This window comes from Marmota flaviventris, chromosome 2 (assembly GCF_047511675.1).
Source record: "Marmota flaviventris isolate mMarFla1 chromosome 2, mMarFla1.hap1, whole genome shotgun sequence".
Lineage (NCBI taxonomy): Eukaryota > Metazoa > Chordata > Mammalia > Rodentia > Sciuridae > Marmota > Marmota flaviventris.
Window position 1 is genome coordinate 69549768 of NC_092499.1, and position 13681 is coordinate 69563448.

Consider the following 13681-nt stretch of genomic DNA (forward strand, 5'->3'; position numbering starts at 1 on the left):
GCCCAGGTAATCACATTTAACTCAAGTGAACATGTTTGGAATAATAACTTCTGTTAATTATTTTCTGAAAATTATGATGGTATTTATAATATTACATAAAAGTTATAATATTTAGTCTGTTAGATAATAAAGTTAGAACTGTAGTAGAGGGCCAAAGCCCAGGAAATAGCCAAATTGATTTGATTAAATTTTTGCTCCTTAGAATAGTGTGCTTAAGGACATGCCATTATGCAAGAATAAAGTATTTTGATGCTTCCACAAGTTTAGGTTACTTTTAGATAGTTGTGATCATTCATATTGATAACAAGGTTTATAAAGAGAATTTAGACTGAGCCTGAAATGGAAAACTACAGTAGATTTACTGTGGTAATTAAAAGACATAGTTTGACTTTGGAAATTATTGATTGAATGAATTGGTCAGTAAATTAAAATAGGTGCTAATTGAAAACTTGATGTTTAGCCCACGACCAGCACCAGCTTTATGAATGAAGATTCGAAATGTGAGAAATCCCCAGGGAGTTTTGAATTGAAGAGACAAGACTCTAATTACTTTTAAACCAGCTCCAGGACAGCTCCTCCTAGCTCCAGCGTCCAACCACCTATTATGATAGCGAGGCTGCTGAAGAGGCTAGCAAGAGAGAGAGAACACGCCAGGGAGTGGACTTTTATTGGGGAACAAAAAATTCTGGGGAAAATCCCATCCAATGAAGATTAAGGGGGGCAGCATCCCAAGGTCAGGGGCGACGGTTGGGTCTTCGGGGTAGTGGCCAGACTCGCCTCCAGATTCGCTTCCACACCTGAGAAGGGTGGGGAAAGCTCTGGACACAAGATGTGCCTAAGCGCCTCTCGCCCAGCCAGGGAGGTAACTCAAATCAAGTGTGAGGATAGCCTCCCACATTGATGTTTTTGCCATTTGTTTCCTAATCAGATGTCATCTTAAAAGATACTTATCTCCATTTGATTGTAAGCCCCTTAAGCATAGCTACTGTGGAATCTTTCTATCTTTTTTTAATTTATCATAAATTATTTATCTATAATTAATTTAAAGAGATTGAGGATTGGGTTTGAAAGTTACTGTTGGGGTCATTAAAAGTTCTGAAGCTTGGCAGTATGGAGATTCCTCAGAAAACTTGGAGTGGAACCACCATTTGACCCAGCTATCCCAATTCTCGGTTTATACCCAAAGGACTTAAAAATCAGCATACTACAGTAATGCAGCCACATCAATGTTTATAGCAGCTCAATTCACAATAGCTACACTATGAAACCAACCTAGGTGTCCTTCAGTAGATGAATGGATAAAGAAAATTTGGTGTATACTCAATGGAATATTACTCAGCTTTAAAGAAGAGAGAAATTATGGCATTTACCAGTGCTAAGTGAAATAAGCCAGCCCCAAGAAACCAAAGGCCGAATGTTTTCTCTAATATGTGGATGCTAGTTCACAATAAGGTGGGGGGGGGCACTAGAGAAGAATAGCATTACCTTAGATTAGGTAGAGGAAGGAGAAGGGAGGGGATGTGGGGATAGGAGAGATAATAGAATACATAGCCATTATAATTTATGTATATATGTAACTGCATGACCAATATGATTCTACAACATGTATACTCAGAAAAATGAGAAATTATATCCCATCTGTGTATGATATATCAAAGTGCATAAATGCATTCTACTGTCATGTATACCTAATTAAAAAATTAGTTAAAAAATGCAAAAAAATTCTGAAGCTTGGTGTTACCAAAAGCAACTTGGCATTATATGAATTTTGTTTATTATTTTTAACTTGGCAAATTTTGTTAGTTCTCATTTTTAGAGTTCAATATTTAATAGAAATCTTATTATTTGAAAAGCCTTATGTTCAGTTATCTAATTTAAGATTTAAGTCTTCCGCATATTGTTTGTTTCAGATGTAACTGTTTTTAAAGATTGGTATCCATGGTAAATGTTGATGAACTCCTATGAGATTGCCTGTTTTCTTTCAAAATCTAGTTTTAACAATATTTACTTAGATTTATTGTTAGTGTTAACATAAAATATTTGAGAATAAAGCATGGTAACTTAGCTTTAACATTGAATTTACTGAGTTTTCCCTGTGGTTGTAGATAAAATTATTTTGTGTTTTTTTTCAGTATACAATGGATTAGTGAATGAACAAGTTGGATGAAAAAACAGAGAGGGATATCACTGAAATTGTTACTTGAGTGAGGAGAAGTAATGGCACCTTTTAGTTTGCTTGAATGTTCTCTGTTTAACATCATTCCTATAATTCTTTTTTGTTAGAAAATTTATTTTTTAGGTGTAATCTTAAGAAAATTCATTTTATGATTCTGTTGTCATTTCTTTTGCTTTTATAATTGATAAGTTTGTTATGTAATTGTTTGAAATTATAATTTCATAGATAAAGGGGGGGATGATTTGGGGGTCAACGAGTTTTACCTGTTTTTATCCAAGACAGACAATGAATGCCCAGTCATCTAGAAAATATACTATAAAGCACAAAGATGATGATTTTAGTCTGATTTGTTATTCTGTGGTACAAGGGGCAAAGGGTCCCTCAATCAATTCTATTACATGCGTGCTTTAGCAATATGTTAGCAGACATGTTAGCAGATTGCCTGCTAAAAGATATATAACTAAAGGAAATTTAGAGTATTTATTAAGTTTTAAAAACTTTCAGTATATTTTGTCCTTCCTTTTTCTTTTGTTTGGTATTAGTCTTGGCAGGTATTTGGTGAGTAGCTACTAGATAATTGTCACACCATTTTCTTATAATGTGTTAGATCTTTGCTAATTATTTTCTCTATACAACAATAGTAATAACAAAATGCCTACTAAAGTCATGGTGTAAAATTTGTAGTTTCAATGGAGATAAAGGGGTTGTGGACAGTGAATTATTTTTTTCTGTAGTAATTTTAAATAACTGGACATTTAGCAGTTGTATTTTGCTGTTACAGGTACAAAAGTTTTACCTTATTTAGTCAAAAGTTGATCAAAATATGCCTAAACACTTCTTCCTTTTTTGTTTACTAGGCCATAAACTTGGAAACTCCACGCCATTTCACCTTTTGGCCAAATCTTTGAGATTTATGTTTTTGCACCACAGTTAACAGTTGAGAGCAGTAAACTTAAAATACTGGAATAATAACAGAGAGCCAGGCTTTTAGAGCAAAGAGCCATTTGGTTTTATCCCTTGCCTGTAGTACTTAATTTAATATCTACTTAATATTAAGAAGTTCTTAATATTAGTGTAATTTTAGGGTTGCCAGATTTAGCAAATAAAAATTCAGGGCACCTAGTTAAATTTTGATTTCAGGTAGTGAAAACATTTTTTAGTATAAGACTGTCCCAAATATTTCATGGAACAGACTTAAAAATTATTTGTTGTTTATCTGAAATTGAGATTTAACTGATGTTGTGAATTTTATATGGCAACACTAGTTATTTCTATGTATTGTATATGAGGTGCCAAGTGTTGAGAGATGAGTAAGGAGCCCTTTAGGGGCTTAAAAATCTAATTGGGGGAGACTAGAAGAAGGTATGCAAAGAAGAGCAATACCAGAGTTGGAGACCTTGCAGTAATGAAGGTGTTTGACAAACACAGTGATGCAGTTTCTTGTTAATGCCGAGATGGGTTATCAGGTAGGTAAACAGTGCCTGTAGGTACTTTTGAGTGGAACCTGGAGACCAAAAACCCAAGGAGCGGATGGAACAGGAGAGAAGAGAAAATGTGAATATAATAGAAATGATAAAAAGAAGTGGGGGAAGTCAGAGAAAAAGGAGAGAAATAGAGAAGCTAAGGTTCAACCATGGTTGCCCGGGCCGGGCTGGGGTGGATTTGGTGTTTCAGAAAAGGAACCCTGAGATTCTTCCTGCCTGCTCTGCTGTCTTGCAGAACTCAAATCTTTTTGCACCTCTGTTTCCTGTTTGTAAGGAAAAGGAGTGGATGAGAGTCTCAAACATGACCTGATTCTAGAAAGTTGGCAGCTGAGTTCCTAATCTTAGGATTTCTACCTTTGAAGAAGTGTTTTCCAGGTTTTAACACCTGTTCCTCCCATACTCTTCAGCCTTGCCTTCTGTCCTTATAGTCACTTTTTAGAGGTCAAGCCAATACCTTTAAGCCTTTAGTTTGGTTCCAATGTATGGTGTTTACTTTATCTTTGGAATGAAAATAAACTGGACTTTCTCAAAGACATTTCTTAAATTGTCTTTGTACTAACACCAACATAAATTAAAATAAAAGAGTTGAAAATAAATCCTAATGTTTTTTCTTTTGTTCATTTTTGATAACCTGTTCCTGAATAACATAAAAAGCTTAGGAATAGAGTCTAATATATTTTGATATATTATGGAGGCAGTTTCCAACTTTGGAAATAACCTTAATGCATTTCAGTCTTGCCACATAGACTCTACAAAACTTCTGTGTGCTGGGGAGGGATGGCAGCAGTTTCTTGTGGTTATGATACATTTGCATAAACATGCAGCTACCATTACCTATTTAATGATTTGTTCAACCCTGGACTTTAAATAATAAATGGCTGTGGGTGATAAAGGACAATTTTAATGGGACTAAGTCTCCTGTTTGGGACAGTGGGTTTTAACCTGTTTTAGATACTGGAATTATTTTGTAAATCTGAAAAGGCATTGGTCCTGTCTGCAAATAGGATGCACATACAAGCTGTTGTAGATGCAGGAGGGGATTTAGAGACAATTCCACATACCTCCCACACCAGCTGCCTGTTCATCTATGGATGACTTGGTTTTAAGTTTGTGATTTTGGAGCTCAACTATACAGTGTCCATACTTTCAGTCCTTAAGCCATTCATTCATGAGCTTTTAAGTTCTAAGGCATAGTAGAATCTGGTTTTTAGCTCTTTATGGATGATAGTCTTGTATAACAAATTTAAGAGTCTGTTTTCATCATGAAATGAGAAGTGTGATTCATGTGTTAAGTTTCTAGCTTACACTTTTTTTTAAAATACATTTTTTAGTTGTACATAGACACAGTACCTTCATTTATTTTTATGTGGTGCTCAGGATTGAACTCAGTGCTTCACACCTGGGGGCAAGTGCTCTACCACTAAGCCATAACCCCAGCCCTCTAACTTACACTTTTTAAAAATTTTGGTGGTGCTGGGAATTGAACCCAGGGCCTCATGCTGCTCGGCAAGCACTGTACCACTGAACTGCATCCCCAACCCTAACTTACACTGTTTAAAGATTTAGAATTTATTTGGTGTGTCCCAAGAGGAAATACAGCAACTATCTAGTTTATCATCCAAATTTCTTTTACTTCAATACAACTTTTAATTTACCTTTACATTTTTTATAGTCACACAGCTTTCAGTTGTCTTTCCACCTAAATCTTTTTATTATAAACTTTTTTTGTGCTTCCATATTGCTATAATCTTTAATGCTGCACCATAATTCACTGAGTTGATGTATGTGTGTGATGCAGGATTAAAAGGTTATTCCAATTTTATGTTTTATGTTGTAATTTTATGTTGCAAATGACAACTTTAAGTAGCCTTTTCAGTCTTGTTTTAGATTAGTTTCTTAGGGTGGATTCTCAAGGATGGAAGTAATGACTCATTTATTTCATGGCATTTTCTGAAGCACCTACCATGATGTCCCATGCTGGACCAAAGGTTTGGCCATTTACTCGATACTTGATATGCTTTGTTATTCTTTCCCATTGGTAAAGAGGTCTTCTTCACCAGTGTAGTCGGCTCCGAATTGTCTCACCTGGTGAATGTTTACAAATAGATATAGTAAAGCATGGCAGGGAAGTTCCAGCTAAAGAAATAGCTGTGTGTCTCTATACCTACTGTTAAAATTATTTACACAACCTGGTCTCCTTTTGATGTGATAGCTGAGAGATGAAACTTTGATCAAATCAGACTGTACAGACTTAACATACCCTTATAATTAACCTAGATTTATTAAAATCATCTAGAAAACTTTAAGTTGAAATTTAAAGTTTAAAGCAAAATCACAATACATAATTTGATTAATATATATGAAATTTTATTTTATGAATATTTGTTGAATGCCAAGTATAAGGAAAAAAAATGTGTTGCATATTCTTGGTCAGTTCTTCATGAGTAAGAAGAGATGGATAAGTAAACAAGTAGTTGCTGCCACCCATGCTGAGCACTGTCACTGTGTTTGTATGTCCAAGGGTACTTTCTTGGTCTTTTACCCAGATTTTTCACTATAGAAAAGTCCCCCCCCCCCCCCGCCTTCCATGGTTTACTATCATGCATTGGAAAAAGAAAATTAAAAAAAAAATTGTTAAAGAGTACAGTACATCTAAGTTACTTGGGATGAAAACTCAGTTTTTGAAATACATGTATAGTTTAATGAGGATTCAAAATTGACTGGTTGAAGGAAGTTGTAGGTGGATAGTTATGTGCTATGTCACTGGTTTCTTCACAAACGTAATTTCTAATAATTATTAGAAGGGGCAAAAATAATACAACTGAGCATACTTGCTTCATTAGCCATAGCAAGAACGTAATTTAAGATGATCCCCTTTTTTTTCTGTCTTTCAAACTAAAGAGCAAAAACATGTGTCTCCTTATTCACTCTGGGAATCCTGAAAATCTAGGTCCCCAAGTAATTCTGCAGGTTATTGATTGTAACCTGGGAGCTTAACAGGGGTGCATTGTTTTCTTGGTGTTGAATTGGGGGTGCTGGTAGTACATATTTTACAGGGCTATCAAATCCAGTAGCTACTGCTCTGTGTTCACCTTAGCCTCAGAAGCACTGGTTGCTGTTTTCTTCTTCTTAAAACATTTTCTCTCAGCTCTGGAGACCCCCAAACTCTGGTGCTTCTCCCCCTGCTCCTTTTCATTTGTTGTTCTTGGCTCTCCTTCTACCGCATTTCTAATTATAGGGTGCTTAAGGGCCCTTTCCTTTCTGTTCCTTTCTTTGTCTGTTCCCTGTGGCTTTAGATATTGTCTATATGCTGGTGAGTCTTTATGTGCCTCCATTCCTGACCTGTCTAGTTCAGAAGTCCAGATTCATATGTATGGTTGTCTACTAGATATTGCTGCTTTAATACATCCCTAGATGAAACCTCTGGATCTTTCCATCAAAACAAGCAAGCAAAGAAAAAAACCTTTTGCCTTTCCTAGTTCTCTCCACTTTGGGTAAATAGCCTTGAAACTATGACTCATCCTTCATTCTTTTCTTTCCTTCACTTTATGCATCTAAGCCTGTAGCAGCTATTACCTCCAGAAATCTATATCATGTTTCCTCTGCTGCTGTCCTATTCTAAGCCAACATTATCTCTTGTCACAGCAACAGCCAGCTTGTCACCTTCTTGGTCATTCTGTAAATAGCTACTGGAGTGATTTTTTTTTAAAGCAAAAATCAGATGATGTCATTTATCTATTTTAAGATCTCTACTATTTTCCTATAGCATGTAAAATACAATCTCATTTTTGGAGCTTACACATCTGAGTTTAGTTTCCATAACTAGGAAATGGAGGCATTGTGACTTTAACTAGAATATAATTATCACAAGGGGCATGGATTTATTTATTTATTTTTAGTACCAGGGATTGAACCCAGGGACATTTAACCAGTAAGCCATAGCCCCAATCCCACTTTAAAAAAAAAAAATTTTTTTTTTAAACTTTTTTTTGGTGGTGGTGGATGTACCAGGGATTGAACTCAGGGGCACTTGACCACTGAGCCACATCCCCAGCCCAATTTGGTATTTTATTTAAAAATAGAGTCTCACTGAATTGCTCAGCGCCTCGCTTTTGCTGAGGCTGGCCTTGAACTCATGATCCTCCTGTTTCAGCCTCCTGAGCAGCTGGGATTACAGATGTGGGCCATTACACCCGGACAGGCATGAATTTTTTTTGTCTGCTTCTTTCATGATCATTTTTCTTGTGCCGAGAACAGTGTGTACACATAATGGACACTTAATAAATGCTTATTGGGGTGAATAAATACATTCTACTTATATGGAGCCCCCAGAACTTTTCTTCTTTTCTCTTTCAAAGTATTGTATTATAGCTCAGCATATCTGCATAACTTAGAAAATCCATGGAAGACTTCCAGTGCAATGTCTCTTTTTCTTTCACCTTCTATACATATTTCCCCTAACCCCATGGTTTATTTATCAGATCAGAAGATATTTGGGTCATTGGGAGAAGATAGGTTAGTACATAGGATACAAAATAACATGGAAATTAAATAAGCTTTTAACTTTAGAAATACAGTTGTAGTAGATATGATAAATTTTTACTCTTTATCACCCTGTTTCAACAGTCATCAATATACGGCTGTTCTTTGAACAACTAGCATTTAATTTGGACATTGCCTATGGCTAAAGAATGTCTAGTTTTATAGAAGTTTATAGCATAGATCTACTTTATCCTGGGCATCATTATTATTTTGGTAAACCAATCGAGGATAAATTAGGTATGATTTTAAGGATATTAGAAATGTCCTGAAATACCTTTTATGATTTGTGTGTCTGTGTGTGCACGTGTGTGTGCATGAGTGCATGCATGTGTATATGTGAATGCCTGAAATTTGATCATTAGCTCAACTATAAATTTGTAAATTGTGAATAAGGCAGAGAAGGAAAGTACTTGTAGCCCATCAACAGTTATTTATATCTTACTGTAATGATGTTAATTAGAAGCATGCTTGATTGCTAAGTAACCAGGAATAGGCTTTGATGGGAAGTCTAGAATCACAGGGACCTGGGATGGGGATTGCTAACTAAGGACAAGTAATATTGTTCAAGAGGGTAGGAAGGTGCTGTACTGAACTTTGCCTTTGAGGCATTTTTAGCTTCAAAACCTGTGGAACGAAATCCCTACTCCAGTTTGGTGGTGCTCCCACACCTTGTCATCTGGGTTTCCTTTGGCTGGCCATGAGTAAATCTGCCCAGGAGGTGCTTCCAGCTAACTCTGATGCTTGTTTACTTTTAGGTATCTTGCAATATATTCAGAACTCTCCCTCCTAGTGACAGCAATGAATTTGATCCAGAAGAAGATGAACCTACCCTTGAGGCATCGTGGCCACATTTACAGGTACTTTGAATTATCCTGTGTTTCAAAGGCAAGATCCATTAACTCGTTCATTGATTTGCATGGAAATTCCTTGAAGGCCTTTGTTCACCAAGAAGTTAAATTAGAATATATTGATGAGAAAACTGAAGAATGCTTTTTGTTTCCCACTCTTCATAATTAGGATATAAACATAATAAAATAATTTTATTGCAGTGCTTTCGTGTGGGCTTCCCCACGTTTAGAGCTTATTTGTGATCCTACACACTGGAATTTTAAACATGAACAGAACTGTTTTTACATTAATAATAGTTGTATGTGATTAGTTCACAGAGTACATGTATCATTTTTAGCAGTTAATACCCTGGGGAGTTTGTATGTTTTGTCTTTGTGATAACCACAAATGTGTTTCTTTAGTCCAGAAGGGCAAATCCCAACTGCAATCACTATTTCTTCCCCAGGTTGTAAGAAGGAGAAATAGCAGAGTGAAAACATGGCCTGTTTTGTTCTGGTGCACTGAGAAGGCCAAGTTGCCCAATCATAATCTTAGGCCAGGATGCGTTAGGGGTATCACTATACCTATTTTTCTAGCACCAGCCCCATCTGTATTGTATACCTGGTCATTTTCCAGCTTGTCCTTTCTCTGCTGCATTCTCTCAAGGCCATAATTTCTCAAGAGAATAGAATAAGGAGATTTGAATGTATCAAGCCCCAAAGCCATGTTTCTGTCTATCAAAAAGTCTACAGTGGCTGGGGAGACAAATGGCCAGGAGGAACAATATGGAGAGAAGGAGTAGAACCCTGTACATCTCTACCCCTAGGCAGAATTCTCTGCTGCTTTGTAGAAGTGTGCTGATGGTTACTAGTTGACATTTTGGAGAGCTGAGGACTGCAGCAGAGAGATGAAGCTTAGATCTAGACATGCTTTGAATTTACATTTTTCCCCACTTGAGAATTTTTTACATAAATTTACAACTTGGGCCTGTCCTGCTTTGGCAGCTCCTGGTTGCTACAGGTACGTATGTATGCTCTTTCTCCTAATTACACAAGAGCTTTCTGAGCTGTTTTTTACTTAGGCATGTGATACGTATATGTTCCTATTACCAATGCCAAGATTGGTAGATAAATTAGTTAAGCCACTGTGGTCGTTCGATTAAAATTTTTTTTAAAAAATTATTTTATTTTATTTATTTGGCACTGAAGATTGAACCCAGGGATGCTTAACCACTGAGCTACAGCCCCAGCCCAAGTTTCTTAGGGCCTGGCTAAGTTGCTGAGGCTGCCTTTGAACCTTTGTACTTGTGATTCTTCTGCCTCATCCTCCTGAATTGCTGGAATTACAGGCATGTGCCACTGTGCCCGTCAATGTTTTATTTTTTTAAAAGATGCCAGACATACTATTTGTAGTCTAAGATATTTGTAAAATAATTTGTGCATTTCATAGGTATATCCCAGATTGTGACAAAACCCAAAACAAACTCTTTTGAATGGGTGGACTTCTTGTTCTGTTGTATTCTTACTGCTTGGCTCCAGTTCACTGAGTTGCAATTTAGTTTGAAAGTTTTAGGTTGGTTTTTTTTTTTTTTTTTTTAAAGAAAATCTCCTTGAGGAAGGCCCACATCTTATGGTAGAAAATACACAGAGATCCTCAAAGCTTCAACTTACTGTTTTCTCTATATTCCAAAGAAGAGGTCACTCTTGCCATTTAGAAGAGCATTTTGAACACTTTAAATCGCCATCACATAGATATAAGTTTCTCCAAAAGTACAATAAAGTTGAATAACTCAGTATTTCAGATAATCCTTCCCTTAGTGAATGACTCTTATATAGGACCAAATTAATTTCTCAAGTTATTAAACTAAATTTGCCACCCAAAATTTTAGCCTACACTGTGGGAGTATTAATCATTAGTTCATCTGAAACCCTAAAACCAAAGCAACATTGAAAGATGGTGATAACAAACCATTTCAAATAGACTAGTTTCATCTGTTTTGACACCCTGTTCAAGCCTATAATCCATCAGGTCCCGTCTTTAGCTCAGGGGGAGGTATGACTGAGTAAGGCTGGATTAATTGAAGGAAATTTACTTTTAAAATTCACAAATTGTCCTTCATTCATAGTAAAGGTCAGGCCAGAAAGCGCACTGTTACCTTCATTTATCTGTTGCTTTGTGGATATCTTTGTATAGGGTCTTGGCATGTCTCAAGAGGCTGGTGTTTCCTTTGTATAGTCTTCCTGCACCGATTAGTCCCGTTTCCAGTTTCATTGAGAGGTGGTTTTAACTGAGAGAGAGCACTCATTGAAAATTTCAGAAATCTTTTTTTCTATGCACTATAGGTCATTTGTGTCATAGTCACCCATGACTAAATTTAATAGTTTACTTTTTAAAAAAATATCTATTTTCTAGTTACAGGTGGACATGATATCTTTATTTTTAATTTTTTTTAAAATGTGGTGCTGAGGATCAAACCCAGTGCCTCACACATGCCAGAGGAGCGCTCTACCTCTGAGCTACAACCCCAGCCCCAATAGTTTACTTTTTAATTGATCCAGTAGTCTCTTTTTTCTGACCAAAACATAGCATGATTTTAGATTTTTTTCACTTTTTCTTAACTTCATAATTAGTAATATGCTTCCTCTTCTGGACCATATTTTTTATAAGGAGGCACAGTAAAAATATCTAAGAATGGTAGTAGCTAACAACAAAATTACGTTGAAATCTAATTATTGGGTAGTTGGCCAGGCTCATTGCCCAATGACTATTCCTGCATACCTCTTCTTTGTTTTAAATTTGTGGTCCATACAAAATTACTGATAATAAAAAAAAATCATTGATCTTTGGAGATATTTTAAAATATACATAATATTAAATTCACAATTTTTTACTTCGTATATGTCAAGATGTTACTTGATCTCCTGTCTGTATTCGTGTCTTTTAAACTCAGTTACCTTGGTTATTGTTTATGTGTTTTCTGAAATTAGGTCTGTTTTTCCAGCGGAGTACAATTTTGCAGGACTTCTGTTTGTAATTAAGAAATTGTAGTGCTTTATACTTGAGACTGAAAAACATGGATGCTGAATTCTTGTTGTTTGGATTGCTTGGAGATTCCTCTTATGTGACCTTGAAAAGTAATTTATTTCCCGTAGTCTTTCCCTTTAGAAACTCAAGGGAGGTTTTTTTTTTTTTTTTAATTTTTTAGTTGTATATGGACACAATACATTTATTTTGTTTATTTAGTTTTATGTGGTGCTGGAGATCGAGCCCAGGGCTCTACCACTGAGCTACAACCCCAGCCCCTCAAGGGAGATTTCTGATTCCAAGGTTTAATCTCTTTCTTAAGTGCACAACACATTTATTTATGCTTATTAATAAATGTGTCTGAAGTGTTTCCACGAAACTATTTTAAACTACAACTGCTTTCAAGGGACATGAGGGGAGAGCACACTCTGCCATCCCCTCTGGAAACCTTTGCTGGCTAGTTCAGGCCTGAAAGATGAGAATTTTTTTTTACTTTGTGAGAGTGAAGAGACATTCTGTTTGTAAAGTCAAGTCTGAAGGCACAAGGCTGCTGTAGAAAGCATTTAAATCAATGATAATCTGTGGATTCTTAGTGGGGCCTGAGACTTGATTTCCAGCGGACTTCAAGGTCAATACTGTGTTACTTGACCTTTTCACTGAGTTGACTATTCATTGTTATGTTTGTAGTATTTGTTGTAAAAGTAATGATGGTTAAGATTGTGGTTGCCTGATCAAGTAGTTATTGTTTTCCTTACTGCCACATATTTCTTGTTTTAAAAAAAAAGCTAATTTCATTTGAGAAAGTCCTTGAAGAAGTAGTAAAAATTGGTAATTTTATTAAATTTTAGCTCTTGAGCATAAACCCTTTGTTTATTTAGTTGTAGTTGGACACAATACCTTTATTTTATTTTTATGTGGTGCTGAGGATCGAACCCAGGGCCTTGCACATACTAGACGATGCTGAGCCACAACCCCAGCCCCTTAAAAACTTTTTGTATGATGAAGTTGAAATCTACATAAATCACATGGCTGAAGTTGGTGTGCTATCTTATGGGAAGACACTTGGATAATTTTTTGAGCTTCAGGCTGAACTACTGTTTTTTTCATGAAACATCATTTTTATTTGAAGGAGCAGCTAATAACAACAACAACTATGGTGATTAAGACGAGTGTATTTGATATATTCTCTAAAATAAGGAAACTAGTTGGCAACATTTATTTTCACTGATAGAATTAGAGCAGTCAAAGTAAAATTTAGAAATAGAATTTTAGAAAATTTGTATCTGTCTTATATGTCACTTTGAGTATTACCACTTCCCAAAGTTTAAAGACTGAAGCAAGGGGGATGTAATATGATTTCTTTCTTTCTTTCTTTTTTTTTTTTTAAAGAATAAAATTTAATGAAATGTGAAAGCCTTTGAAAGGTCTGCCTAACTCTGGGAACTGATACTTTCCAGTTGGCAAATGAATGTTAGGAAGGTATACATGGATAAAGGGCCATTCAAAATGCAAGCAGAGGATTGGATTTTAGTGTAACAAAGTATGAAAAGTTCATTGATAGCATTTCAGATTCCATGTTGCAGCTAATTTTTAAGAAATGAAAATTTGTTGAGTTTTGGTGTAGTTT

At 35.8% G+C, this 13681-nt stretch overlaps 1 protein-coding gene across 2 annotated transcripts in view; it reads left to right on the plus strand.

The window, feature by feature from the left end:
* Ppp2r5e (protein phosphatase 2 regulatory subunit B'epsilon) overlaps window positions 1–13681 on the plus strand; it is a 157186-nt gene that overhangs the window by 98331 nt on the left and 45174 nt on the right. For both annotated transcript variants that reach the window (XM_027929450.3, XM_027929451.3), the window contains exon 4: window positions 8958–9059. In XM_027929450.3, coding sequence (XP_027785251.1) covers window positions 8958–9059 — 102 coding nt within the window. The remainder of the gene's footprint in view (window positions 1–8957; window positions 9060–13681) is intronic.